General features: G+C 47.6%; 12 protein-coding genes across 12 annotated transcripts; 7 read left to right on the top strand and 5 right to left on the bottom strand.

The window, feature by feature from the left end:
- Positions 1-50: 50 nt before the first annotated feature.
- N7520_011172 (uncharacterized protein) lies at positions 51-1,925 on the bottom strand (the record flags this gene model as incomplete). The annotated part of the gene is made up of 1 exon (XM_057145105.1): positions 51-1,925. The coding sequence occupies one exon, from the start codon at positions 1,923-1,925 to the stop codon at positions 51-53; it is 1,875 nt and encodes a 624-aa protein (XP_056990859.1).
- A 927-nt stretch (positions 1,926-2,852) lies between these two features.
- On the top strand, positions 2,853-3,315 carry N7520_011171 (U4/U6-U5 snRNP complex subunit LSM3; the record flags this gene model as incomplete). Its single annotated transcript, XM_057145104.1, has 4 exons — positions 2,853-2,975; positions 3,035-3,127; positions 3,187-3,223; positions 3,281-3,315. The coding sequence occupies 4 exons, from the start codon at positions 2,853-2,855 to the stop codon at positions 3,313-3,315; spliced, it is 288 nt and encodes a 95-aa protein (XP_056990858.1).
- Positions 3,316-3,896: 581 nt separating this feature from the next.
- On the top strand, positions 3,897-5,891 carry N7520_011170 (putative GTP binding protein (GTPBP1); the record flags this gene model as incomplete). The annotated part of the gene is made up of 3 exons (XM_057145103.1): positions 3,897-3,947; positions 4,006-5,527; positions 5,581-5,891. 3 exons carry the CDS (start codon positions 3,897-3,899, stop codon positions 5,889-5,891), a joined length of 1,884 nt encoding a protein of 627 aa, XP_056990857.1.
- A 425-nt stretch (positions 5,892-6,316) lies between these two features.
- Positions 6,317-7,419, top strand: N7520_011169 (uncharacterized protein; the record flags this gene model as incomplete). The annotated part of the gene is made up of 4 exons (XM_057145102.1): positions 6,317-6,485; positions 6,618-6,743; positions 6,838-7,170; positions 7,250-7,419. The coding sequence occupies 4 exons, from the start codon at positions 6,317-6,319 to the stop codon at positions 7,417-7,419; spliced, it is 798 nt and encodes a 265-aa protein (XP_056990856.1).
- Positions 7,420-8,139: 720 nt separating this feature from the next.
- Positions 8,140-10,283, top strand: N7520_011168 (putative CorA family metal ion transporter; the record flags this gene model as incomplete). The annotated part of the gene is made up of 5 exons (XM_057145101.1): positions 8,140-9,808; positions 9,857-9,930; positions 9,983-10,035; positions 10,088-10,141; positions 10,190-10,283. The coding sequence occupies 5 exons, from the start codon at positions 8,140-8,142 to the stop codon at positions 10,281-10,283; spliced, it is 1,944 nt and encodes a 647-aa protein (XP_056990855.1).
- A 148-nt stretch (positions 10,284-10,431) lies between these two features.
- Positions 10,432-11,681, bottom strand: N7520_011167 (uncharacterized protein; the record flags this gene model as incomplete). The annotated part of the gene is made up of 2 exons (XM_057145100.1): positions 10,432-11,431; positions 11,473-11,681. 2 exons carry the CDS (start codon positions 11,679-11,681, stop codon positions 10,432-10,434), a joined length of 1,209 nt encoding a protein of 402 aa, XP_056990854.1.
- A 347-nt stretch (positions 11,682-12,028) lies between these two features.
- N7520_011166 (uncharacterized protein) lies at positions 12,029-15,685 on the top strand (the record flags this gene model as incomplete). Its single annotated transcript, XM_057145099.1, has 1 exon — positions 12,029-15,685. The coding sequence occupies one exon, from the start codon at positions 12,029-12,031 to the stop codon at positions 15,683-15,685; it is 3,657 nt and encodes a 1,218-aa protein (XP_056990853.1).
- A 1,020-nt stretch (positions 15,686-16,705) lies between these two features.
- On the top strand, positions 16,706-16,987 carry N7520_011165 (uncharacterized protein; the record flags this gene model as incomplete). The annotated part of the gene is made up of 1 exon (XM_057145098.1): positions 16,706-16,987. One exon carries the CDS (start codon positions 16,706-16,708, stop codon positions 16,985-16,987), a length of 282 nt encoding a protein of 93 aa, XP_056990852.1.
- Positions 16,988-19,609: 2,622 nt separating this feature from the next.
- Positions 19,610-20,023, bottom strand: N7520_011164 (uncharacterized protein; the record flags this gene model as incomplete). The annotated part of the gene is made up of 1 exon (XM_057145097.1): positions 19,610-20,023. The coding sequence occupies one exon, from the start codon at positions 20,021-20,023 to the stop codon at positions 19,610-19,612; it is 414 nt and encodes a 137-aa protein (XP_056990851.1).
- A 666-nt stretch (positions 20,024-20,689) lies between these two features.
- On the bottom strand, positions 20,690-21,973 carry N7520_011163 (Gfo/Idh/MocA family protein; the record flags this gene model as incomplete). The annotated part of the gene is made up of 1 exon (XM_057145096.1): positions 20,690-21,973. One exon carries the CDS (start codon positions 21,971-21,973, stop codon positions 20,690-20,692), a length of 1,284 nt encoding a protein of 427 aa, XP_056990850.1.
- A 421-nt stretch (positions 21,974-22,394) lies between these two features.
- N7520_011162 (polysaccharide lyase family 26 protein) lies at positions 22,395-25,037 on the bottom strand (the record flags this gene model as incomplete). The annotated part of the gene is made up of 1 exon (XM_057145095.1): positions 22,395-25,037. One exon carries the CDS (start codon positions 25,035-25,037, stop codon positions 22,395-22,397), a length of 2,643 nt encoding a protein of 880 aa, XP_056990849.1.
- Positions 25,038-25,678: 641 nt separating this feature from the next.
- On the top strand, positions 25,679-27,298 carry N7520_011161 (putative MFS alpha-glucoside transporter; the record flags this gene model as incomplete). Its single annotated transcript, XM_057145094.1, has 1 exon — positions 25,679-27,298. One exon carries the CDS (start codon positions 25,679-25,681, stop codon positions 27,296-27,298), a length of 1,620 nt encoding a protein of 539 aa, XP_056990848.1.
- Positions 27,299-27,585: the final 287 nt, after the last annotated feature.

Raw genomic sequence — 27,585 nt, 5'->3', positions numbered from 1 at the left:
CGCTAGCATAAAACTCCAACTCAAATCAAAACATTGTGGTCAACAGATCTCTAAATCCAGGACTTATCATCCAGCAGGTACACACTTCGCTTCGTGGATTTCAACATGTCCAATGCAGCAAGGCGGCCATAGAATCCACCGTTGGGATTATTCTTCGTCGACATCGGATGATCATCAGGGTAGTCAACCCATGCTTCCTGGAGATTTCTATAAGACTCCTGAAACTCCTGGGACCAGGGCTTTTGAAAGTCGAATAATGTTTTCAGAGGCTCCACGGTTTTATCTAACCATGGATAGAAAGCCAACAGATCTTTCCATCTGAATTCTTCATCTCGAACTCGAGCGTCCGCACAGAAAAACAGTGTTTCATGATTTGGATCTCGTCGGACCGGGGAGATGTCCTCTTTATTCCATTTTCGATTTTTGAAGGTTGTGCCCTTGGTGAAATTGACCTCGCCACAGTCATTACTGTAAAAGAGACGCATTCGTTCGGGGAGAAAATCGCGCCACTCCTCAATCATCTTCGGTCGTTGCCTCAAGAACCAAGAATCATCGGTTGTATCCTGCCAGTTGGGGATTCGGACGACGACCCATAAAATTCGTTTCAAGACATAGGTCTGCTGGTAAACTTCTAGCCGGGTGATGTTATATGCATTGATCGCCTCGTAGAGTAGAGGACTTTGGAAGAGCGAGTCATCAGGCGAAATGATTTCGTTATTTTTGATCTGCCGATTTGTCTTTCGCAGCAACGGGTTCAAAAGATCCATTACTGTTGCGCGCGCTTCCTGCTGTCTTTCTCTTGTCTTAAGCAACGCGTTGTATGCAGCTTGTAGATACAGCTTGCAATCCTGCAAGTTTCCGTAGTCGATGCTGATGTTTATCATGAATCGCCACATTTGCACGGTCGGGGTGACATTGTAGGGTTCAGAAGTCATGGTCTTGAAGATTGATCGTACCATGTCCGTCGATACTTTGCCAATATTATTGGCATTTTCGTAATGCGCTTCCGGGGTTCGAACTCTGGACAAAACGTACGCCCGTTCAAACAGTTCGTGCCACACCTTTTCGGTGATAGGAATGTCGTATGATGAAGAGATGAATCGGACTGTCTTAATTGCAGCGGGTATATCGTTATTTGTGCCCAAAGCATGGGCGACCGCGAAAAGAAGATTCTCGGTTGGATAGAGTCCGGACCAGGGCTCGTAGGGTGTGGCAACTGGTAGCTTGGAGCGATCTTGTGTCTCCTTAATGGCATCAACATCAATATTCCACACTGTCTGCAAAACATGTCTGATCCCCGGACCGTGGCCTGCCCGAGCTGACGCAAGCATCACGTTGATGTAGGTCCGTTCATCAGCTATATGTCCATATTGCATCATCTCTCGGAACTTCTCTAGCACTGTCCTGCGGATACTGTGTTTGCCCGTGCGGTAACCCCTCCAATTAATGTTGGGGTCATTCATCCGTCGCTTTTTGTAATGCTTGGGTATTATTCGCAAACGATAAGCCTCTTCGCCGGTATAGGAGTGGTCCCAGACCTTCGCCTCCATGTAGTAGTTGTAGCAAATAGCATCTGGAATGACCCTGTCGCGTCCCATTGACGCCCATAGATCATCCGCTAGTGGACCGTTGCCCATCGCTCGTGCCCAGTCCAAGAAATGTGTATACTCTGCCAACCCCAGTGCATATCCTTGACAAGTCCGATTTCGAGTAATCATGAATAGATTTTGTACTAATTCATCAAAAACCTCTTCCGCACGTTTGACGCCGTTGACCAGTGACGACCAGGCATGCAGGGGGTGGTGGAGGTCTCGGAACGGATCCACAAAATGGGCGGGTGACAGTCGGTGGAGCGCTTCGATAAAGACGGTCTGGGGTAATGATCCAACCAGCCCCGCCGACCGTGGGTCACTCAAACTCAACATTACTTGGTTGGGTTGTCCGTTCTCAATGACGCGATAGAACCTTTCTGCATAAGCTGTTTCTTCCTCGGGAGAATTCCATTCTGGAAGTGGAATTTCGATCGTCTCTTGTTGTACCTGTTCCACCGTCTCATGGGCTGGCGAGGAATCCAGTTGCTGGCTATCGGTATTGAATCTTTGTATTGAAGTGCGCTGGAAACCGTCACATTTTCGCCTTAACCGGGGACCATTCCATGTCGAAGGGTGAGTCCCGGATGATATCAGTCTCGTGCGCGCGGTGAGATGGACATTGAGAGACTGGGAACGGGTGAAATTGTAGAAGCCTGTAACTCTTGATGGGCAAAAGAGACAAGGAGAGGAAAAACTCTCTCTGGAGATGCTAATTCTCCTCATGATGGGGAAGATAGCATGGTATGTAATGAACAGGAAGAAGAAGGGAGAAGAAAATGAGGGGGAAAGCTGCATGAACACGACATGGGACAAGGTACTTTAACCCCGGATTAAAGAGGGGGTGTGTACATAGTACTTTTGCAGCGTTTCATTCATGCTGTGCTCAGACCTCGTAGAAAGCAGAGGAGACCGGGGTAGGGAAACCCCGTATTCCTTAGGTCTTTATAGGTCTAGAGTAGTAAAGTGATAATGACATAAAGCTTTTCCATTTCCTTTAAAATCTATGGTTAAAGTGGATACATGAATAGGTTAAATTCCCTTAAACCCATATTAACTTCATCATTTGCCCCATTTTCTCTATCGAATCTCTCGACAAACTACTTTTCAAAGTAAAAAGTCCGGGGTAAAATTGAATGACTCAGCAATGGCAGCAAATCATGCGCTAAGCCAGATTAGGTAGCGGGCAAAGCTCTCCGATTCTGTTCCGCCCGCAATCAAGTGGAAGACAACGGAAATTCATCCCCTTCAATTCTCCCAAGTATGGCCGATAACGAGGATGTAGGTGCTTCTGTTTCAGAGCCCTTGGATCTTGTTCGTCTGTCCCTGGATGAAATTGTTTTCGTGAAGCTACGCGGTGACCGTGAACTCAAGGGCCGCCTCCACGTGAGTCCACCTGTTCCCGCATTCATATGACCCCTCAGCTGATTATTATGACTTGCTAGGCATATGATAGTCACTGCAACCTGGTTTTGGGTGATGTGGAGGAAACAATCTACGTGGTAGAGGAGGATGAGAATGAAGAGGAGACCACACGGGTAGGGTTTCTGGCCATGTTGATAGGACCAAAACCGCTGACTGGAGATGTTTTGACTAGACCATCAAGAAGCAAGAAGAGATGCTGTTTGTCCGAGGTGAGTCACCAATGCTAATACTCAATGCCCGAGTCCATTTCCTAATCATGCCTATAGGTGATTCCGTCGTTTTGATCTCCCCCCAGGCCTGATCGGCCCACGAATCAATAGAGAAACTGGCGTCTGGCGAGAGGAGGAACTGAAATGACATCTTGGAGGATCGGGAACTGAGATACTGAGATACCATCCACGGGCTGCATAGATACGAGACCCCATGAAGTTGGTTTATGACCCTTTTGACACCACTTCCTGATCTATCGTAACCTGTAAGAGCCGCAAGGCTGTATGCCCCCACTAATGAAATCCACTGTTAGTCATAACAAGATTCTTTCTGTTTCTAGCTCGAACGATGGAGTTTTGTGGTCATCTCTGCGAGCAGATGATGTCGGGGTCGCAGTGATGACTCAAAGGCGGGTGACTCTTGAGGTTCTCGATAAAGCTGGCCCCGATCGCCCGCCTTCTTCCCTCTTTCCTCAATCTTTCATACACCCCGTTCCATTTAACCCTCACAGTTACTGTTCTTACTGTAATTTAAGGACAGACAAGCAATGATACCTCGAATACAGGTCTGAATCGCGCTAGTGCAAAGGCGATCCCCACTTCGATATCTACATATTCCCGACCGCAACGTCACTACCCCGGACAGCCTTCCGTTCACAATTCCAACCAAACCATGCCGGTTAATGCCAAAACAAATCCCGAAGAGCGGAAACGAGGCGAGGTTGTATGTTGCTTCATCAATGTTTTGCGATTGCTTTCACTTACTCGTTTATGTATCCCAGGCCCTCAGCGAGTTTGCCGAGTACGCCGAGAAGCAGCAAACCCACCGCTCAGCTGTCGCTGTGCCCCCCAGTGACAGTGGCTACGAAACTGGAAGTGTAGCGCCTAGCCTAGAAGATCATGCCGAACTCGACATTTTGGATCAACTCTGCCTTTCGGATACCCCCCGCACCGTCAAGTTGAAAGAGCTCCTGCTAGGAACCGGAGAGGATAATGAGAACAGCCTGCAGTTGCTAGCTGGCACAATACAAGCGCGCACTGATGAGGGCCTCGGTGAGACCATTTTCGACCTTGGTCTCGAGGACGGCGGGGACTCAATGGGCTTCAACCTTGCGCAATGGGAGACCGCGCTACAGCGGCTGCGCGAGGCTGCCGAGACTATCCCAGCTCACTGCCGAATCCTTCTTACCTACAACGTTGGAGGCCCTCAGGAGTGCCCAATGAAGGCTGACCGACCGAAAGACGTGTGGGGGAAGGTGCTTATCCGTCAACATGCGGTCAACATAGAGGAGATGGCGGAGATTCGGATGGCGGTGGTGGGTAATGTCGATGCAGGAAAGAGCACCATGCTTGGTGTACTAGTAAAGGGTGGCCTTGATGACGGTCGTGGTCGTGCACGAGTCAACCTCTTCCGTCACAAGCATGAAATGGAGAGTGGGCGAACTAGCTCTGTCGGACTGGAGATTATGGGATTCGACAGTCACGGCGAGATTGTCGCCAATTCGGCAGGCCGAAAACTTTCCTGGGAGGAAATCGGGAGAAGGGCCGCCAAGGTGATTTCTTTCTCTGATCTTGCGGGCCACGAGCGGTATCTGCGAACTACCGTCTTTGGCATGCTGAGCAGCAGCCCCAACTACTGTTTGCTGATGGTCGCCGCAAATAATGGGCTGATCGGTATGAGCCGTGAGCACCTGGGCATTGCTCTCGCACTTAATGTGCCCGTCATGGTCATTGTCACTAAGATCGACATTTGCCCGCCCCAGATCCTCCAGGAAACTCTGTCTCAATTGAGGAAGATCCTCAAGTCGCCTGGCGCGCACAAGATCCCTGTTTTCGTCAAGGACATGGAGGAAACCATTAACACAGCGGGTCAGTTCGTCAGCCAGCGAATCTGTCCTATTTTCCAAGTCTCCAATGTAACTGGCGAGAATCTGGATCTGGTCCGAACATTCCTGAACATCCTTCCCCATCGGGGCCAATATGACCAGCATGGTGCCTTTGAGTTCTTGATCAACGACACCTTCTCCGTCCCCCACGTGGGTACTGTGGTCTCTGGTGTAGTCAAGTCTGGTGTCATCCACGCCGGTGACTCGGTCGTGGTCGGACCTGATTCGCTAGGCCAATTCACCACGACTGTCATCAAAACCATTGAACGAAAAAGGCTCCCTGTTAACGCCTGCTTTGCCGGTCAGTCGGGTTCTTTTGCGCTGAAACGCGTTCGCCGTAAGGAAGTGCGTAAGGGCATGGTTGTCTTGAAGAAATTGGACCAGCCACCTAAGGTTTACCGGGAGTTTGTGGCTGAAGGTAATATGAGGCTGGATTCTGGATCTTGTGAATCTCTACTGACAAGGCTCTAGTGCTGATCCTTTCCCACGCTACCACCATTAAACCCAAATACCAGGCCATGTTACACGTCGGAGCGGTCAGCCAGACATGCTCCGTCATTGACATTGACCGCCCTTTCATTCGGACGGGCGATCGTGCTCTCGTTGCCTTTCGGTTCATCCAGCGGCCCGAGTTCCTGGCTCCCGGCGATCGTGTGCTCTTCCGAGAGGGTAAAACCAAAGGACTGGGCATCGTAAAGAGAATTGGCTATGACCCTAACCAGCCGCTCAGTGCCAAGACAAAAGGTGACGCAGACACGCCGAAACCTGTGAAAGAGACATGATTACTACTACGTAAGGTGTATGGAGCTGTGATATTAATTGTTTTGACTCTGATTGTTCTTAATTGTTTTTCATTTCTTTTCCGGTAGTTCTATTTGTCCAATAGCGCCACACGTGATGTGACGTCAGATGATGACATATATCGATCCCTTCTAGCCATTCAGATCCATTTTGGCTGCAGCTTTGGGTCCAATTATACTTGGGCCCCTATCTTGTCGCTATGTTCATCCTGGGCTCCACTGACGTAGTAGATTACACATGGCAGAAGTTATAGCTTAAGACGCTCTACCTCTCGTAACTTCTTCGATCTATTTCAACTTACACTTTCACCTAAAGTTTCTCCAACCCATTGGTACCTGATTCATTCTTCCAAAATCTAAGACATTATCTTTCCACTATACACTTAACACCCCACAATATCCCCGCAATGGATACCGTCACGGATACCGTCAACCGAGTTGTTAACGCAGCCTCCACTGCCTTGTGGGGCGAGGGCAACCAAGAATCGCAGAACATCGCACATGGTGACGAGCCCATGTCAGGCGTACAGGGCAAAGGCAGTGCCGAAGACCCCTATGATGGTGGAAATCGTGACGGTAAGTCGTGCACTTTGGAGTACTTTCATGCCCCGGCGCGATCACCTACTAGCACCTACACTTAAACAAGTCGTCGACCGCGACTAGTCCAAGCTTAATAAGGAACGCCATACTAACATGTATCCAATATAGACCAACCCGATGCGCCCAAATCAGATGTCAACACAGCCCCGCAGAAACCTAAGCTCGAAGGCATGACCCTAAACAAGGCCGAGCCGGTTATGACAAACAGCAGCACTAGTGCCAGCGCCGTCGCCGGTGGATCTGGATCTGGATCGGGATCGGGATCGGGGATCGGGATCGGGACTCAGCGACTCACCCAAGCCTGAGCCCATTGAATCCCGAGCCCCAGAGCAGCGGAGCACAGAGGAGAGCGATGTTCCTAAAAAGCAGGACCTTAAACGGAGCACAGAGGAGAGCGATGTTCCTAAGAAGCAGGACCCTGAACGGAGCACAGAGGAAAGCGACGGTCCTAAGAAGCAGGACCATCACCGGAGCCAAGGCCCAGACGGCGTTGAAGTCTGCCCTGCCTCCCCTACTCCATCGCATAAGCAGCAAGTCAGCAAAGAGGCACTAGAGGGCCCACAGGGACCGCCGCCAAAGACTGCGGATGAGTTTAAAAAGGAGACTAAAGAAAAAGCAAAGAAGCCAACTGAGAAAATGGAGCCTACATCTAGCAGTGATAGTAAGTAATTTCCCTGCAAATTCAATGTACCTATCATGCTTGGTGTTATCTTGTGGCTAACATGACCCTTGTGCTTAAGGTGCCCCGTCTGGATCCTCAAAGACCAGCAACAATAATGACCAAGCTTCTAGCGGAAGTGGCAATAGCAACGGGGCTGGAAGTGATAAGTCTGGAAAGCAGAGTACCATGTCGAAGGTCAAGGAGCGCCTGCATAAGGTTGCTCACCCGCACCATGGGAACAAAGCTTAGATGTTGAGTGATATGCCACTGGTATCTTGTTTCCTATGCTTGCGGCCATGATCAACCAATTCTGATATTTAATGTTGCGTTGATCATGGAGTTTATGATTTGTATCTTTGCTTGGTCTACATATTTTTTGTACTATAACCCAATTGAACGAACTGCATTTTCTCTCCTGCATATTTGTGCATTATGGTTCCATCCCTGGGTAAAAAAAAAAGGAAAAAGGTGTAATCCTCCGCAAATATGTTCGTTAGAATCAATAAGCGACCGATGAAGCGGAGACTAGCTCCGTACTCGACGAACGATATACAGAGCGTGGGGTGGATCCACCAACGTCTATAATGTGCTTATACTTATTGTATTTTTTTTCCTTCTTTCACTGTTTAAGTTATTCCATTACGTTGCAACTAACATCAGGATTTTTGTTGTTTTATCAGTGCGGCAGATCGACATCCTAAGTCGCTCAATTGGGCCCTGTTTATCCACTGAAACCAGTTTACATCATTCCCCCGCAGAAAACGATAGAAGTTTGACGGGCTTGCGGACCCCTGAACTGACAATCCCTTCAACTTCGTGTCTCAGACGTCCGTTTCGGCTCCTCACTGTATTGCCGGGCTGAATTCATCTTACCAGCTCTTGATGAGGTCAATCTCGCTCAAGCCAATGAAAAAACGCCTTCCATACGACTCGACACCGCGCAAAGCGGCACCTTGATCAGCAGCCGAGATGAGTGTCCACTCGCTTGATTACGCCCAGCCTGGCGTGCGACTCGAGCCACTTCAAAATTTCGACCTCGAAGCCGGTCGGCACTCGCCCACCTCCCCCAATCCACAGGAGCCCTCAGCAAGAAAAGACGGGTCATTCATAGACGCGACCACCACGGCTGCAGCACGAGTCAACTCTACCGACACGACCAAACGTCGCATGCGACGACGCTCTAACACAGCACGCTCCTACCACCCAGATGGTTTTAATCAAGACTCGACTTGGCAGCCCGGAACCGAACCTGGTATCGATCCAACCAAAACCCTTCATCCTTCCAGCGCGGAATGGGCGTCGAACGTGCCGAGCGATTTACATCGGGAGTGTGAGATCACAGTGGTGGACTTCTCGCAGCATGAAATGAGGCAGTATGAGCTGAATAACTCGACACTCGCACAATTTCTGGAGCGAGAGAAGGAGCCATGGGTACAGTGTCGATGGATCAATGTGAATGGTCTAAGCTGGGACGTGATCAAGATTCTTGGAAACCACAAGAAACTGCATCGGCTCGCGATCGAGGACGTGGTTCACATGACGAACAGAACAAAGGCCGATTGGTACTCTGACCATGTATTTGTTGTGTTGGCCTTGCAGAAACTGGTCAAGCTGCAAGATGAGAAGAGTGACGGCGACTCCGACGACGACATCCTGGAAGGCAAACTAGGAGAAAGGAGTGGGTCTGTGATAAGTGACAAGAGTTCAGTGTCTATTAAACGGCCCACCAAGCGAAATCTCATTCTCGATGCCCTCAAGGACCTCTTCCGGTCCAAACGTTCAAACGAAAACTGCGAACAAAAAATGCCGGTCGGAGCTAGTGTTCGCCCTGGTCCACGTAGGGCCTCTTCGAAGCATACGTCCCACTTTGGGGATTTGTCTGCTAAGCAAGGACGCACTGCCAGGACATTACAGCGATATCGCGGTGGTCCGAACGAAGGTCGAATTGAATTTATGGAACGGCACGCTGTGCTAGCGGCTAAAAATCTATGCGTTACACTGGAGCAAGTATCAATCTTCTTGCAAGCCGATAACACTGTGACGTCCTTCTTCGAAAGCAGCGCCGATGATATAGAAGCTCCTATTGTGCGGCGCCTGAGTTCCCCCGAAACTATTCTGCGACAATCATGCGATGCAAGTATGCTCATGCAGGCTATCCTTGATGCCATCATTGATCTCGCACTCCCGGTAACCATGGCCTACCAAGACGCCATTGGTGATCTGGAGCTTGAAGTCTTAACTGATCCAGACATCGATCAATCTAAAAGCTTGTATATTCTTACATCCGAAATTGCGGTACTGCGAAACTCTATGCAGCCCATTGTCACCGTGATTAATGCGCTTCGTGACCATCGTTCTCAACCCGTTGGTACACCTGGATTAGGTATCAAGCGCAGTAACCATACCAGCCAAAGTGCTGCGACAGGAGATCCATATTACGACCACGATGATGACCCACCACGGATTGAAGTTGCGACGCCGAATTTGAAGAGTACTTCCGGATCAACTGTGACGATAAGTAATATGTGCCATACCTACCTGGGTGATGTCCTAGATCATTGCATTACTATCGTGGAAGGCTATGATCAAATGCGACGTGCTGCGGATAATATGATTGATCTGATTTTCAATACTATTGGTACGTCCAATTTCCTACTTTCACGAGCGAAAATTAACAGCCCCAAAGGTGCCTACCAGAATGAGAGCATGAAGCAACTGACACTTGTCACTTGCTTGTATCTTCCCATGACCTTCTTGACGGTATGTAAATATGGTGTGCTTTGAACTCTACATATTCTAATGATGATTATAGGGTTACTTTGGAATGAATTTCAAGGATTTTGAAGGCATTAAGAATAGCGATTCGTTCGTCCACATGATATCAAACGGCTACATAAGATGCTAATTCCTGGAGCAGATACTTTTGGAAGATTGCTATCCCATTCATTTTCGTTACAACTTGCTTCCTAATGTGAGTGGAGACAAAATCTATCGAAGACACTGCTAACATCACCTCCAGGCGCGACAAGATCCAGCGTACCGCTATCATGCTTGCCCAGAAGCGTCTCATCACCAGCTCCAGGAAACAGCGACAGGGACGAAAGGAGAGGTAGTCTCAATTTTAGCACCCTACGGCAGTTGATTTTTCTTGGGAGCAGAAGTATTGCTAGAATATTGCACATTGGTCCTATCAACAGACTTGAGGTCTTGTATCATATATACAAAGTACATTTCTATCGTACACATCTCCACATATTCTGATCAAATAGTCTTCTGGCGAAAAGCCCAATAAGCCTTCCAAGGAAGCTTCCAATCAGACCGGAGCAACTCAGGACGGAAGACATCAAAGTCATATTCCTGCAGCCGATCCAGCCACAGCCTGGTCCCGATAGCAGGCATGAAAACACCAAATGCCCTGTTCACCTCATCAATAGGCGACTCACGGGAGTGACTCGGCGCATCATATTCATGGCCCTCTTCACCCTCATGCTCAAACTCATGTCCAACATCCTTTCCTTCACGCAGGTTGCTAAGCATCTGCTCAACAGTAATCAAATGATCACTCGCGCGAGTCGCAACCTGAAAGACCGCATCACGCAGTCCCTCAGCCTCAGCACCTCGTCTCAAAACTTCCTCCTCCTTCACACCAGTCTGCGCCATGATATCCAGCGGCAGCATCACAGCACCCTGTCTCGCACCACCACTCAACCCCAAACTCGCCGCACCACCACCAGTCGGCGACTGAGCCTGAGCTGCCGGAAACGCAACCAGAGGCAGCCCGCGCAACACAGCTGCAATTCCAACCGCCTTACCAATATGCGACGCCACATGATCCGCCGTGACAGATGTCATTGGCAGCGCGGAAAGAGTAAGGTACATGAGTGTCGAATAGGTATTCTCAGCGTAGGACTCCAGCGCCGCGATATTGGTGTATGGATCATTGGTAAGAGTCTGCTCCCGAGCATTAATCAGTCGTGTAAGCCAGCCCTTGCTTATCCGGGCGCGGCCCTCCGTGCGATGGTGAAGTTCGGAGATGGCGGAGGAGAGGAGGATTGCGACGGGTTCTTTTGGTGGGTTACCGGCAAGGATTTTGGTGACAGAGTCGCGCCAGAATTGAAGGCGCATGAGGCCGATTGTGGGCGATGATGTCGTTTCAGGAATCAGGGAGAGAGAGACGTTCAATGCGCGGAGGGCGAGGTAGAAGGAGCGGGCGTGAGGGGGGATGAAGCTGCTCAGGGTATAGGAGGGTCGGTCATATTTTCTGGATAGGCAAATGTGATTAGTAGCTGAGATCTGACAGACTGCCCGAGCATTGGAGAGCTTGGTGGGGCCTGGTCATACGAGAGTAGGGCGACACAGTATTTATGCGCGCCTTCAACTTCCTCTGGGGTTATGGAAGAACGAGCAGGGTGGGTGTGACTGAAAGCTCTTTTTTGCTGGCGTAATAGCTTTGGAAGTAGGCGGGCACTGCTGACTCGACATGGCCGAGCTGCCTCCTTGAAGAAAGACATTGGTGGATATGGCAAGTAGTTGTAAATTAGGAGGAGTTGAGGACGATTGAAATCCGCTTAATAGTATTGGTCCACCCGTTTATCTAGAATAGCCAACCAATTACCAATAAAATGGATTGAACTCCTATGAAAGAGATCAATCAATCAATCAATTAAGAAAGAGACCAGTTTATCTTGTTTTCGGACTGGAAGAATATTTGCAGACTGGAAGAAAAGCTTCTACAATATAACACCTACTCAACTTTTTTCCTTGACTGACGTCGATCGGCCCGTTTTCGCGTTTCTCCGGCGCGTCCCCCAAACTTGATCTTCTCATCCACTTGTACTTTTATGTCGAAGCCACGATTATGAGCGAGGATTTGGATCAGAGACCAGCAAAAAGACAGCGTTTCTTTGTCGATAATGCTCCTTCCCTAAACCTCGACACATCAAATACAGACGCGTCGCTACCGCGGTACCACCCCGAGCTCGACAGTCATGATGCAGAGCAGGCTAGCAGGGACAATCTCCCGGAGATACAGTCTCCTGGGGATGTCAAGTCTTCGATAGATTCCACAGAAAATGCGGACCTGCCATTGTCGACAGAGGTACAACACCCCACAATAACGGATGCGAACATACCCACGCCCTCTGCTCTTCAAGATGAAACGAATCGGTCATATACGAACGATCTTTCTGCAAATAATGAAGCTGCGGCTGTGGACTCAACAGGCTTTGATGTAGAGCTTTTTACCAGCATCGTGGGCGAACGACTCCCTCCTACCTCTATTGAACTTATTCGAACCGCCGCCTCGAACAACGTTGAAAGAGCAGTGAACATATACTTCGATGGCTCATGGAAGAAGCCCTTGAAGCCAAGTGCTCGGACAAACCCAGTACCTATTCGTAAAAGTTCTTCTGTGCAGTCAGCCCACGCTGGAGCGTCCTCCCATTCCATGAATGACAGTCCTTTGACTGAATACGACTCGGTGTCGAGAAGGCTGCCCCCCTGGAGATTTGTCGGGGCATTCGGTGTTGGTGGTTGGGCAACTCGAAGCGGACCTGCCTTGCTGCAGCATGGCGATCCCGTCAAAATCGAGCGTGCGAGATCACAGCCAACTACCAAACGTGCCCGCGGAGGCAAGACGATGATCAATCATAAGAGCGATGTTTTAACGCGATTCACGAACACGCTTGGTCAAGAGGTTGGACGATTGCCCCACGAGACAGCCGAGTGGGTTTCTACTCTGATTGACCAAAAGATCTGTCATTTTGAGGGAGTTTGCGTCTTTAGTGATGACAGGCTACGAGTCAATGATACAATATACCTACAGTTGCGGTGCTTTCTTCGTAAAGAAACGTTCCAGCAGGGTCTGTTATGGGGATCGACAACGGACGATAACAGATCTACTGGTCTCTTCGAAGAAAAAGAGAGTACCGAGGAAAAGAATTTGCGCCTCCGGCAGGTAGCTCTCGTCAAACTTTTTGACGCGATTGATCTCAAACCCACGACGACGAATCCGGCTACTGAGAAGCACAAAAAAAGCGGAATTCTTCGGGCAGCCGAGATGGCGGAAAAATATGATGGTGTCAAAAAAGAGAAAGCGAAAGGATCTAAAGATCCCGAGGATTCCTCTGAAGAAGATGAGACGCCGGAACTTGCTCAAGATCAGCTTGACACGCTGTACCGCAAAGCCCAATCATTCGACTTCAATATGCCGGAGGCTGAACCCGCTCCGACCTTTCAAATGAACCTTCGAAAATACCAGAAGCAGGCTCTTCACTGGATGCTTTCGAAGGAGAAAGATCATAAGGAGACCCGTGAACGCTCAATGCATCCGCTGTGGGAGCAGTATACATGGCCGGTGAAAGACAGTGATGATAAAGACCTTCCCGTTTTCGACGGAATCGATCATTTCTACGTCAATCCATACTCGGGGGATCTCAGTGTGGACTTCCCAGCTCAGGAGCAGCACTGCTTGGGTGGAATCCTAGCGGATGAAATGGGACTTGGAAAGACGATTGAAATGATGAGTCTTGTCCATTCTCATCGGACGGAGCCTAGTCCCAAAGTTATGAATGGTATCGGATCAGTGAACGACCTTGCCCGGGTACCAAACTCAGCGGGTATAGTTCCTGCGCCCTACACAACTCTAGTCATTGCCCCCACCTCACTACTTTCTCAGTGGGAGAGTGAAGCCTTGAAGGCTTCGAAGCCTGGAACTATGCGTGTTCTCATGTACTACGGCGCCGAGAAAGCCGTCAATCTTCGAGATCTTTGCTGCGAATCGAAGCATGCATCTGCACCGCATGTTATAGTTACAAGCTATGGAACTGTCTTGTCCGAGTTTCGTTCTTTGGCAATGCAATCTATGTTGTCGGCAGGTGCATACGGCGGCTTGTTTTCTGTCGAATTCTTTCGAATCATCCTCGATGAAGCCCACACTATCAAGAATCGGCGTTCAAAAACCACCAAAGCCTGCTGTGAACTCAAGACCACCCACCGTTGGGTCCTCACCGGTACTCCAATTGTCAACCGATTAGAAGACTTGTTTAGCCTCGTGCGATTTTTGAAGGTTGAGCCGTGGAGCAATTTCTCATTCTGGAAAACGTTTATTACAGTTCCATTCGAATCTAAGGAGTACATCCGGGCTCTCAATGTTGTACAAAGTGTCCTGGAGCCCCTTGTCCTTCGGCGAACTAAGAGTATGAAAACCCCCGAAGGCGAACCCTTGGTTCCCCTGCCACCTCGAACAGTCACCATTGAGGAGATTGAACTACCTCAAAAAGAGCGAGAAATCTACGACTGCATCTATAATCGCGCCAAACAAACATTTAATGAGAATGTCGAAGCTGGCACTCTCCTGAAGTCTTACTCAACAATTTTCGCTCAGATTCTCCGTCTTCGCCAGACATGCTGCCATCCTGTTCTGACTCGCAACAAAAACGTGGTAGAGGACGAGGAAGTTGCCGCAGCTGTAGCTGATGCAGCCAATGAGATGAAAGATGACATGGACCTTCAGCAACTGATAGATCAATTCACTGCGACGACGAATGAAAATGCGGAATCAGAAGATCGCTCTGTGAAGTTCACGGCACACGCTCTTCGTCAGATCCAAACAGAGTCTAGCGGAGAGTGTCCTATCTGCTGCGAAGAACCAATGATAGATCCAGCAGTGACGGCATGCTGGCACAGTGCTTGCAAGAAATGTCTTCAGGACTTCGTGACGCACCAGACAAATAAGCAGGTCAGCCCACGGTGCTTTTCGTGTCGAGCTCCGATTGATGCCAAGAATATCTTCGAAGTTGTTCGCCATCACTCTTCCAATCCGACACCGATGGATGGATTTGCTTCCAGCGATACGCCACCAAACAGCACCCAGCCTGCTCCACGAATTTCTCTTCGTCGAATCAATCCACTCTCCCCATCTGCCCATACGTCGGCCAAAATCCATGCGCTGATTGGCCACCTTTCACGGGTTCCAGCTGGCACCAAGTCAGTCGTGTTTTCTCAATTTACGTCCTTCCTAGATCTCATTGGCCCGCAGCTCACTGGAGTTGGTATCACGCATGTGCGCCTAGATGGTTCCATGGCCCAAAAGCAACGTAAGGCGGTCTTGGAGGAATTCACGAAGACCGAAACTTATGAGGATGAAATCATTGACTCCGAAGCCGAAGACAACGGAAAATCTTCACCTAAACAGGCCCCCACAGTTCTACTGATTTCACTACGCGCTGGTGGTGTTGGTCTCAACCTCACGGTGGCAAGCAATGTCTTCCTCATGGATCCCTGGTGGAGTTTTGCTGTTGAGGCCCAGGCGATCGATCGTGTTCATCGTATGGGTCAAACGCGAGATGTCTCGGTCACACGCTTCGTTATCAAAGATTCGATTGAGGGTCGCATGCTGCGAGTCCAAGAGCGCAAAATGAACATTGCTGGCTCGCTTGGCCTACGTGTGGGTGGTGATGAAGGAGACGACAGCAAGAAGGAACGGATTACGGAGTTGAAGATGTTGTTTGAGTAGCTTTTATGTATACCTAGGAGTGTTATTGAACTAGACTTTAGTAGTAGCTCAAGACGAGTCTATGCGAACTAAAAAAATAACATGGGCTACACTACCAGGTCTAAAGTCCGCCAGCTGCGACCCATTCGCGCATGACGCCAAAGTGCCTGCATCGCGAACAGCTTTGCTCTAATTAATAGGAATATATATCGATACATGTATAAATGACCAGAGCTTGATTATTACACTGTGACGTATTGTCAGTGCTGTGTTATTAGTGATTGGTATTTGATGACCCTGCTTTGAAAAATTGACGAATCGTTCGCTTGTAAATTGGGAGAGTGCATCAATTTGACACAGTAGGTCTTTATTGTTGACCTTACATTCTGACTGGATTTCTGAGCTAGTCAACACTCTCGAGTCAGCTGTCAACATGCAATCCTTTCGCTTCCATTGAGTTTCCACGTCTGAATCAGAATTCTTGGACTCTTCTTCATCATTGGCGAACGTGAGTGTTGCAGCGCGGACTCTTCCGGAGGCGCCCTTAAGCCAGTGTAGCTTGGGCCTATCTCTTCGAGAGCATTCTAGGTCATTATAAACTTGTTTTAATCGCTGTGAATCTGCGTCTAGAGGTGATTTATCTATTAAGCCCTATGTAAAATAGTTGAATAAAGAATCTAGAACATCTACTTCATCATAGAGCCCCAGCGTTTAATTTGGAACGATAGCTATAAGGACTTGATATATTTAAACTTAAAACCAAAGTTTAAAGAAAGGTTACTTCAACTTCACTACAATGCAACCTCTTAACTTGAAAGCACTCGTTATATAACTGAAAACGGTTGTTTAATCGTAATTGAAGCATCTTTACCATCATTAACTAAATATATTATAATTATACTCAAGACTAATATAAATACAAGGATATTTTCCCTCCTTTTCATTCACATTAAATCTATCTTAAAATACTTTAAAGTCATCGAGCCTTATTAAACCAACTTTAATAGTTTGGCTCTTTAATCAAACCTCTCTTACACCAAAATGCACTTCGCCTTGCCAATCTTTGGACTTCTCGCCAGTGTTGCGATGTCTAACCCCACCTGGTCCAATACTTGGGACCCCACCTGGTCCAATACTTGGGACCCCACCTGGTCCAATACTTGGGACCCCACCTGGTCCAATACTTGGGACCCCACCTGGTCCACTACTTGCACTACTTCTACCACCACTACCTCGACCACCACTACCTCTACCACCACTACTCCTACCACTTCTTGTACTACTACTCCAGAGCCGTCTTGGATCTCCGAGTGGTCGCATTGATTGCGTAAGTTCAAGTGCAGCATCAATGCTAAATGCTTGACGACTCGAATGCAGCGGCTGATGTCTTTATAATACGGATAGCCTCCAACTTGCGGACGATGCCCGGGTGAAGGAAACTTTATTTGTGGAGAAGGGCAACAAGGTTGTTGCCCGTATGAGGGAACTGAGTGTCGTATTCTTTGTCCTCTGTTTGAATCGTGCACATGTACCAATCTTAGCGACTGAGTGGGATGCTCCCGCATTGGACGTGGAAATACCTTTTGTTTGGTGCTTTCCAAGTCCAACCAAGGATGTTGGTATATGGGGTTTTCGTTGCTCGGATATCCTGTGGATTTCAGCCATTCGAATATCCCACGCGTGGCTCTTACCGAAAGCGATTGCGAATGGAGATCATAGTTGTAATCATCGAGCACGGCCAGTGCCTTGTTGGTGGATAAATTTGATGCGTTGAGAGGAGGCTTGGTAGTTTCAGTTCTAGAGTCTTGAATTGAACTACCGTTTGTCAAAATCTATTCCTGATTGTTATACTCTAAGTAATGGGTAGTGTGCTAAGTATTTTGTCTGATTGTGAAGCTCTGTATTATAAAGCTTTGTAAACCTAAAGGGCGTCTAAGGCTAGATTAGAGGCTGGTTATGGCCTTCGTAAGCTGTAATAAAAAGTAGCCGGTATTTATTATCGCGGCGTATTGATTCCTTATGATACTTCCTTACTTTTAGTATTGAAAATGTCTCTATTATTTTGATCTAGGTAGAAGCTAGAAGATCCAGAGCTGTTATTCCTACTTATATATTGCGTAAAGAAGGGCCTACTAGGTCTATAAGTGTTTCTCTAAGTTAGGGTATACTGATTTAAGGCTATTGACTTGCTAATAATGTGGCTACTAATATCTTTCTTAAGAGGATTGAGTAAAGAATAGTAAAAGCCGGATTTAGCTAGGTACTAATAAGATTATACTTGATATCTATATCAAAGAATGTATTATATAGGAGAAAGCGTAGGCCCTAAGGATTAGAACTTAGTATTATATATTAAGGGGGTAATTCGCTGTGGTTATTAAGAAAATCTAGGATAGAAGTAAGAGGGTTAATAGTACTATCCTTTCTTCTAAGTTAGGAACCTCGTTTTGGATATGGGAGAAAAACTATTTTATTCCCTATAAACGGAATCAATAACCCCTCTATAAGAGTAAAGGAGTACTAAGCGTATAGCCGATAGCATATATAGAAATAAGAGAGGTATTTAAGAGCGGCTGAGGATTTAGGTAGCTTGAATTTGGTATCTGGAAAACCGTTTATTGCTAGGGTAATTCCTGTATTTTTATAGATACCGACTATAGTGATGAATAAATAGTACTATTGAATTTAGTAGTTGTATCTTAGCCATCGCTAGAAGAAAGAATGGAGCGCTACTAGAATACTTCTTCTTTATAAGCATCATCGTCAATTTCAATTTTAACTATAGATAGCTTATTCAATAGTGTGAATGATTCTTCCTTGCTTGGTATAGTATAGGCTGTATAATAACTCTTATGATTCAAAAACTGTAAAAGATAATAATATTCCTCAGCTTCTTGGACACTGGATAACGTATGAAAGCTAGATATCCCGGGCAAGTGGGTCAAAAAGCGTGAAAACGTCGATTTCCGATTCAAATTTGCAACTAAGTAAAGTCTCTCATACATGGGTCAATTGGTGCAGTGGTAGATCATAGGCAGACCGCTTACTTTGGGGCGTCAACGTATTACCGACTGAGTACCCCCGTCTAAACCGGGTGCCCGAAAGCAGGCATCCAACCCCGTGGTGTCTCATTTTAATAATGCAAGGAAATCAAGTATAGTATAGGATGACAGTTGTAAGTAGAGGTGCTCATGTTGACTCAAATAGCCGGTTCTACCTAGGGGGCTAGTTCGAGCTTCTTCGTAGGCATTCCTTTATGACCATATAGCTACATAGATAGGTTCCTTGAAATAAGCCATATATTTCGCATTCAATCCAAATAAGATGCGAAACCAATCTCTCCCTATCTTTCGGAATCTCATAGAAGCGACGAACTCGTAACCGGGGCATTTGCACTTTCCCCACTTCTCTCCACAGCCATAGCACCAATCGTAGTTACATTTACAACTAAGTTAAGGATTTCGATTAGTACACTAATAAGCAACTTCAAGGTTCTGTGGATCAGGATTTGTATACCTTATATGATTGCAGCCCGACGTTCGCTCCACGAAGGCTTTGCATTTTGGGCACATCTTCCTTTTTTTTTTTCGCAATTACTTCCAATCTCATCCAGTCCTTCTTATTCCTGCAGTCACCGGCATGAACCTCCTCTCCACAAAAGGTACATGTGTGGTGCTTACACTTTGGGCATGCACCAACATTGTCTTGTATCTTCTTTTCCGGAATTGGTTTGGAGCACCGCGCATTGGAACAGATGAGCTGCGGCTTTGGAGGTGGCTTATTCATCTCTGCAACCGTTTCTTCGAATCGCCGGACTAATTCATCGCCAAGTGCCGGCTTGATTGTGGGCCAGGGGATGGATTTGTCGCAGAAAAAGTGCGAGCATGGACATTCAGTCATATCTTCTATCCAGAAAGTTTCCAGACACGCAACGCATGTTTTAAATTAAGGCTCAAGGGCCTCTATTTCACGATCAAGTTCATCGAGGGAAGGGGCTGCAGACAGCGAGCTCAAGCTTGAGCTGAGAGATACGATGGAGGCTTCATCATCGGAGTTCGAGAGATGATCAGCTCCCGATTCACTTCCACCTGCTGGGGACGACTCGTCATCACTGTCGCCATCGGCAACAGTTTCGGGCTCGGAATCTTCAGCATTGTCAGCCCTCTCAAATGCAGCGATAAACTCCTGGGGTCGCAATAGAAAATGATTTATCTCTCGTTTCCATGAATTAAGCGCCGCCTCGCGGTCTGGCAAATCTAAATTCGGCTGGGTGACCTTGATACGCTTGATGCGATCTAGCTCGGCGGCAGTGTCACTTTTCATGAGCTCATAAATCAAATTCGCTGATGCAGAATCCATCTTTGAATACTGATTTTTTGAACCCGCTTTTTGTATTAAGATGTGTGCGAATGATGATTGTCGTGGGGATGAGGAGTAAGATGCAGATTGCTAGTATGTCATTAAGACACCACATAGCGTTTGTACCAGTCGTCTGAGGCCTGAATAGAAAGGTTTAGTTAATAAAAGCAGGAAAATTCCAACATTTGGCCTGGTGGTTGTCATTCTGTCGACTATACATTGTTAGAGATTGATGAATTGTATACAACTATTCAACGATGAATCAATGTCAGATTCAGCACGCCTCATATTTGGAAACAATAACCAATCTTCAAAACATGCTCATCTCCTGTTTTGATAAGTAGATGTCAAATATATAACTCTCTTGTCAATGCTTGACTCAATTCGGGCCAATCAGACATCGACCGTCGCAATTCCCTTCGATATCGCCTTCTCTGGACAGCCAGATGACCTACGCCGAAGGGAATTTAGACTCTTCGAGATAAAATACAAAAGGTGGCTTTTTCTCTCGGACGACATATTTGACGGATACATCTAAGTTGTCAGCAGCATGAGCGTGGCCGTCAGAACATGGTGGTAATCAGGCACTACTGATTTTATACCGATTTCTTCCTAAAGAAAGTGTGGGAGAAAGAAAGTTATATTGATTATGTCTCTATATACAACTTAGAACTGAACCAGATCCTTAACCTGGACAACCTGCCCAGTACGAAGCGCTTTGTTGGCAGCAATTCCCGTCAGGATAGACATGGCTCCATCCACATGTGACGCAGCCCGATTCAAGCGATCAGGCAAAGGTTCTCCAAAAAGATCATTCAATAACACAGGATCTCCACCCCCGTGACCCCCTTCTCCTTCAACAGCTTCCGCTTCATATGGCGGTGCAAACATTGGATGCACTGTAATCTTTGTATGAGCCACAGCACCCTCCTTGCTCTGATCCCCACCTGCGTTGACATAAGACTCTTCAAGAACGTCCATCTCCAACCGACCTCCATTTCCATTGAAACAAACCCGAAAACCCTCCCACGGACAGTATGCGTTGAGGCTGTACGTCATGATCGCTCCAGACTGATAGCTTACCAGCACGCCCATCGTGTCTTCGATGTTTATGCCATCACCGAAGACACTTTGATCGCGGTAATAGCCATCTTCATGCTCGGCATCCAAATACATGGCTTTGAGCTGAGGATGGTCTTCCATGTGAAGAGCGAAGGGATCGTTGACCGCCGCCGCACTGCCATGTGCTCGAGAGTAGAATTTGGTTTCTCCTCGAGATTCAGCATTCTCTTTGCCGTAAAACTTCAAGTCGCCCTGTGCAAAGACAGTACGTGGACTACTCCCTAGCCAGAAGTTTACCAGATCGAAATGATGAGTGGATTTGTGAACCAGAAGACCGCCACTGTTGCGCTTATCACGGTGCCAGCGACGGAAGTAATCTGCGCCGTGTCGAGTGTTCAAGAGCCATTCAAAGTGAACCGAAGTCACCTTTCCAATTGCACCATCCATCAGCAGCTCACGCACCTTGGTGTTATGAGGCGCATATCTGTAGTTGAAAGTAACTCGAAGCTGTCGCTTGGTCTCCTTGACCGCATCAAGGATCATCTGGCATTTGATCTCGTCCACTGTCATTGGCTTTTCGCTCAGCACATCACATCCTAATTGCATGGCACGAATAATGTACTCGTGGTGAGTGCGGTCAATAGTTGTCACTATAACCACATCGGGCTTGGTTTCTTTGATCATCTGGTCGAAATCGGCGGATTTGTATGTCAGTAGTGGCGCCAGGCCTAGTTCCTGGATCCGGGCATTGGCGACATCCATGCGAGTTTGATTCGTGTCACAGAATGCTACAAGAGATGCGCTTTTCTTGAAGTCTCGAACGATGGCGCTGTAAAAGAATCCAGCACGTCCCCCAGTGCCCACAACGGCGTACTTAGTTGGAGTCATCTTGTGATGATTCCGAATGCGGCTTTCAATATGTCTAACCATCGGAGTGGAAGGTTCTACTTGTAAAGAGCTACTTTGGGCCATCAGTACCCCTCAGCCAAGAAATGGTCACCCCCACGCTCGCTACTGTGTGTTTTTCCATCAATGGGAACTTGAAGAGACCCCGCATCCCCATTCCTCAACTCCACAGTCTAAGACGGGGCCATAAGCCTCGTTATGCCTTGATAGTCTAATTTCGCTCGAGCTCGGGCTAAGCATGTCCGAGGTAAAGCTTACCCTTCTGGGCGAAATAATATCCATAACGAGTCTTTGAATAGTACAAATCTACGATTGAATATAGATGCGGTATATTGATGATCGGTAAGACTGTTTATATAAGAGCAATCTCAAATTCAATGTTCTAAAAATGTTAAAATGACTGTTAATTCTCAAGGTACCTCCGGATGGTTGCAAGATTGGAGATAGCAGATACACCGTAACGAGCTGCCTCATTTGTGGACAGCAAGACTACCTCTCTGCCAGTAATTTGTTTTCCACTGATGAGAGCCTTATAATGACCCCAATCATAGTCAATCGTATAACCATCAGTAGTAAAGAACTGCTCCCAAGCTGCTTGACCAAGACCATGACAATTCTGCTCTATCGCCGCAAATGCCGTGAGAGTGGAATGACTCTGTCGCCATGTCGCGTGAGATGGAAACTCAAAGCCAAACTCTTCCCGTTGAACATCGGCACCTCCATTGTATGCCCGACAGTAACGCAGCCAGACCTTCATGAACCGCTCCACCGTTTCTGGATATTCACTTCGAGCGTAAAGGAACAACTCCGAGAAGACTTCGGGAAACCCAAATAGCATGGACAGATGAGAGATCGCCCACTCTGGAGTAGGAGGCGGGCATTCTCGTATTTCGCCGCTGCTAGGATTCAATAAAACAGCATTGTTTGCCATGCCGTGTTTGAGCTCGGAGATTCCATTCATGAGCCTGATCAAAAGGTCTCTGGAATGAGCCCATCCCTCTGATCGTCGCTCCCATGAAGTCAGCCAAGCCGCGGCGAGAGGGCCGCAATCGAGACCGATGTTTGTCATGGCGAATCCTTCCGGTATACCTGCGTGTTCCTGGACTTTTCGGTGCGAATCCAATGTCAAGAGAGCATTTTGGCATTCTTGAAGCTCTGAAATGAGATCACCGGTACGCTCATCCCCTGTGAGGTAGAAATAAATGCGCCGGTATAACACATTGGAAATGCGGAGTTGCTTCGAGCTATCACTGAAGTGCTGGACACCATGGCGAGTTCCAAACCCTTTGAACTTGCCCGTATGATACACATCAACTTCGCCGGTATGTCTCGTCATAGACTCGGCCATCCGAAACACGTCACCTTTTCCGCTGTGTAGAAAGTATAGCCAGAGCCACAAGTCGGTGGAAAGCTCAGAGTTGTCCCAAGCAAAACCACCGACATCATATCGCCAGGCATTTCGAAATGCATCGTAGGTATGTTGAACATCTCCATGATCCCAGAAACCGTACCATCTATTATGTTCAATTTGGCCTTGATAGAAATTGAACAAAATTTCAAGATTCTTCTCGATCTCATTCTCTCGATAGTTAGGCTCACAGCGTAAAATTCGTGTGCAAGGAGCCCAACACCCGTAGAATGCACCAGTGGAATGTAGATGCTCTGACGTAGCCACTAGACGCGGTGGATTTCGAACCAGTGATGAAAACTGACTAAGTTCTTCAATTGAAGGTGTCGAGGTAAATGGTCTGAGAAAAAATTGGTTTGTTCTTCCAATGCCTTTTGCAGAGGCGAATCCAAGCTCGAAATCCTCATACGTTACATTAAGACCCTCCAGTTGTTTCTCGTATGTATCCATTCCAAGTCCACCGTGGTATGGTCCCGTTTCTAGAGGCTCAGCGAGTGGCGAGTATAGCCAAATTGTGACTTTGCCTTGGTCGGACGCCAAGTCGCTTAGATCCAACTGCGTGGGATAGCGCTCCCAAAAGTCAGACATTCCCACTGCCAGTCCACCGTATTGAGCTGATCCAATGTAGGCGGTTCCATCCGCTCTTCTCCCTCCGTTAACTTTGACCCAGGAGCAGCCTGGCTTGGTGCGTTTCTTGATTGTGAAACCATCGGATGAAAGTTGAGAAAGTGAATACGATTCCCAGGCTGGAATGTATGATAGTCCCTTGGCTAAATTTGTCCGAGTCCACTCCCTTTCAACCAAGTTGACTGGTTTCCCAGCGGCTTGGTCGATTCGATTTTGGGTTGTGGGGCCATGGCGCAGTCCAGTTAATCCTTTGACTTCTTCTTTTAGAATACCCCCGTCCCATGGTCCCCCTATACGGACATGACGGTTGTAAAGCTCGGTCTCTGCAAGGGGAACAACGAACTGCAGTCCAAGTGAAGTCAAAGGTTCATTGGCATCGAGGTCGTGGATGAAGGAGTGAATAATCTTGACAGATGAGGCATTGGAATGAATATAGAATCGCACGTCAAAGGGGAGATGAGAGACAGTGGCCTCTACCACACCAGTAACTTTGATCACGGCCCTGCTGAAGGTGATATTTTCAACTCCCACCGCATCCACGCGCGTCGTGTAATCTTTCCTGTTGATAGATGCGATAACCGTGGCATTTGAGCAAAGCGATCGTCCATTGAGTGTAAGACTCTCCAGAATCGATTGACTACCTTGAGCTGCAAATTTCAAGACCAGTCCCCCCTGGGTAGTCACCACGAGACTGGAACCTTGTTGCTCGACTTTCATGCCTCGTGGAATCTCCGTTGGGTGTGGCGCGCCTTTTACCGTGTACTCTTCACTAAAGCCAACATCGCCGGAGACCGAATGAGCGGTCCATTTGAGAGATCCATCAGCCCAATATGCACCCTCTCGGGAGTCTAGAGGCCATCGATTGACGCCATCTTCAATCACAAATGTCTGATTTGTAAAGTAGAGACCTTTTGGCCATGACATTCCAAACGAAACCCCATTTTGAAGGCACCAGGCCCCATTTTTGAGGATGGGGTCACTACGGTCCAGGAATCGCAGGTTGTTACTCATGCTTGCTGAGCAGATGAGAATAAGACTGTCGGCGTTTTGAGATTATGCAATGTGTAAGAGATTGTCAGGAGAACTGAATCGGTATTACTGATTGCGTGCTCAGGTGGAGATTGCACCAAATTCAAGTTCTTACCGTGTACTGTATGATTGTTGTGTGTCCCGATGATATATTCCCGTGATGAGATGGTCCCTTTGATTCACAAACAAGGTTAGTAAGAACGCTCTCAAGTGCTTCCAAGGCTGGCTATGAATCATCTAAGTTTATACTTCCCCTCTTTCACTCCCCACTCAGGATAAAATGGAAAGATACCAGCCAATCGGCACAATCATATAGGCGAGACAAATAGCTCAAAGCCAAGAAAGCCGCAAAATCGGTGTTCTTATCTCAGACTCGGTATATCTGATGCCGGATCGACATAGGAAATGCCCAATTTGTGGTTGACATGGACAAGCAATCAGCGGAGACAGTGAACGACGCTAACCGGGATTTCCCCAGACACTCAAACCCCACATTCCGAGAATGCGGAGTAATTAAAAATAAACAGTGAGATATAAACGATGAACATAGGGCCGAATAGTCGCGAGCCTCAAAACCTTGGAATATCTGTCTCTCTTATCCTCTGCTATTTTGAGCCTTGAAAATGGCTGAACACCAGGAAGATGTTGCCGACCGAAATACGACGACTGTGATCCACGACAAGGATGAGGAGAAATATTCGGCTGCTATTGACACCCTGAAGGGTGCTCAGAGAGCAACTGATGATGAACATGGAATGACCCTACGAGAGGGTATCCGCAAGTACCCCAAGGCCGTATTCTGGTCCGTGTGGTTTTCCATGGCGCTTATCATGGAGGGATTCGATCATGCCTTTGTCAGCGGTTTCTTCGCCTTTCCAGCCTTTCAAAAGCGATATGGTGAACTTCAGAGCGATGGTTCCTACCAAATTCCCGCCGACCTACAATCCGGTATAAGCAACGGTGTCAATGCTGGAGAAATCATTGGTCTACTGATCAATGGTTTCGTGGCCGACTGGATCGGATACCGTTGGGTCATGATGATTTGCCTCATGCTTATGACGGCTTTCATTTTCCTCCAATTCTTTGCCACCAGCATTTATATGTATATGGGAGCTGAGATCTTGTTAGGAGTGCCATGGGGTGTTTTCCAAACTCTGTCTACAACATATGCCGCCGAGGTGTGTCCCAATGTTTTGCGACCATACCTCACAATGCTGGTCTCTCTTTGCTGGAGTGTCGGTTATCTTCTGGGAACTGGCGTGTTACGTGCTTTTCTATCATCTAGTGGACAGTGGGCATATCGTATCCCGTTTGCTCTTCAATGGGCTCTACCTCTCCCGCTTGCCATTGGTATCTTTTTCGCCCCCGAGTCACCATGGTGGCTTACGCGCAAAGGTCGCATCGCAGATGTACGAAAGACTTTGTACCGTCTGCGCTCCAAGGATAGCTCGGAAGCTGAGATTGAGGACACCATTGCGATGATGGAGCATACGATCAAGATCGAGAACGAAATGAAGGCATCAAGCAGCTACTGGGATCTCTTCAAGGGTGTAAACCTGCGTCGCACCGAGATTACCGTGTTCGTCTATCTCATTCAGGAGCTATGCGCGCCTCTCGTTTCTTATATTGTGTACTTCCTGGAGCAAGCCGGTCTTGCCTCCGCCGCTTCCTTCGATTTTGGCATGGGAGAGTATGCTCTGGCTATCATCGGGGTGTTCATCGCTTGGTTCCTAGTTCCAAAGGTGGGACGCCGAACACTCTTGTTGACTGGTACTGCGTTTTTGACCTTAACCACTTTCCTAATCGGGTTCTTGGGTATTCCGAGCATATCTGCCCATCCCAACATTGGCTATGGGATTGGCAGCATCCTCTTGATTCAATACTTTGTTCTTTTCATCACGATCGGCCCGATCATCTATACTATCGTGACTGAGATCCCTTCAAACTTCCTTCGCACCAAAAGCGTTGCCCTCGCGCGCGCTGTATACAACATTGGTGTATTGGTTTATGGACAATTGGTTCCCCATATGGTTCAAAAGGCGGCTTGGGACTGGGGGGCTAAGAGTGGCTTTTTCTGTGGAGGAATCATGGGAATTGGTTTCATTTGGGCCTATTTCCGTCTCCCTGAGACCAAGAACCGGACTTTCGCTGAGATGGATATTTTGTTTAATAATAAAGTCAAGGCAAAAGACTTTGAAAAGACCAAGGTGGACCTTGCTTCTGAGACTGTGTCACAGGAGTGATTTATAGATATTTATATCATGAAATGACACAAATTGAACGGATTATCCTCAATTTCTATATTCTGCGAACTGCTGTGATGTTCTTTCAAAAAATAAATCCAGATCCCGAGCCTTTAACCGAGATTCTCCTGTGATTGAAATAGTGAGGGGGTGAATCCACTTTGATCAGTAGAGTGGGACTGTGGATGATAATGGTTGGCTCTCAGAGATCCCGACCTTGCACTTCCTAGCACCCGTGGGCCATGGTATTAAGCCCCCCGGTTTTCCTCGACGATTACGACATTCAA

Source organism: Penicillium odoratum, assembly GCF_028828045.1.
Source record: "Penicillium odoratum strain IBT 22623 chromosome Unknown utg000008l_segment0_segment0, whole genome shotgun sequence".
In the NCBI taxonomy this organism is placed as follows: domain Eukaryota; kingdom Fungi; phylum Ascomycota; class Eurotiomycetes; order Eurotiales; family Aspergillaceae; genus Penicillium; species Penicillium odoratum.
This window is presented reverse-complemented; position numbering and strand designations above follow the sequence as displayed.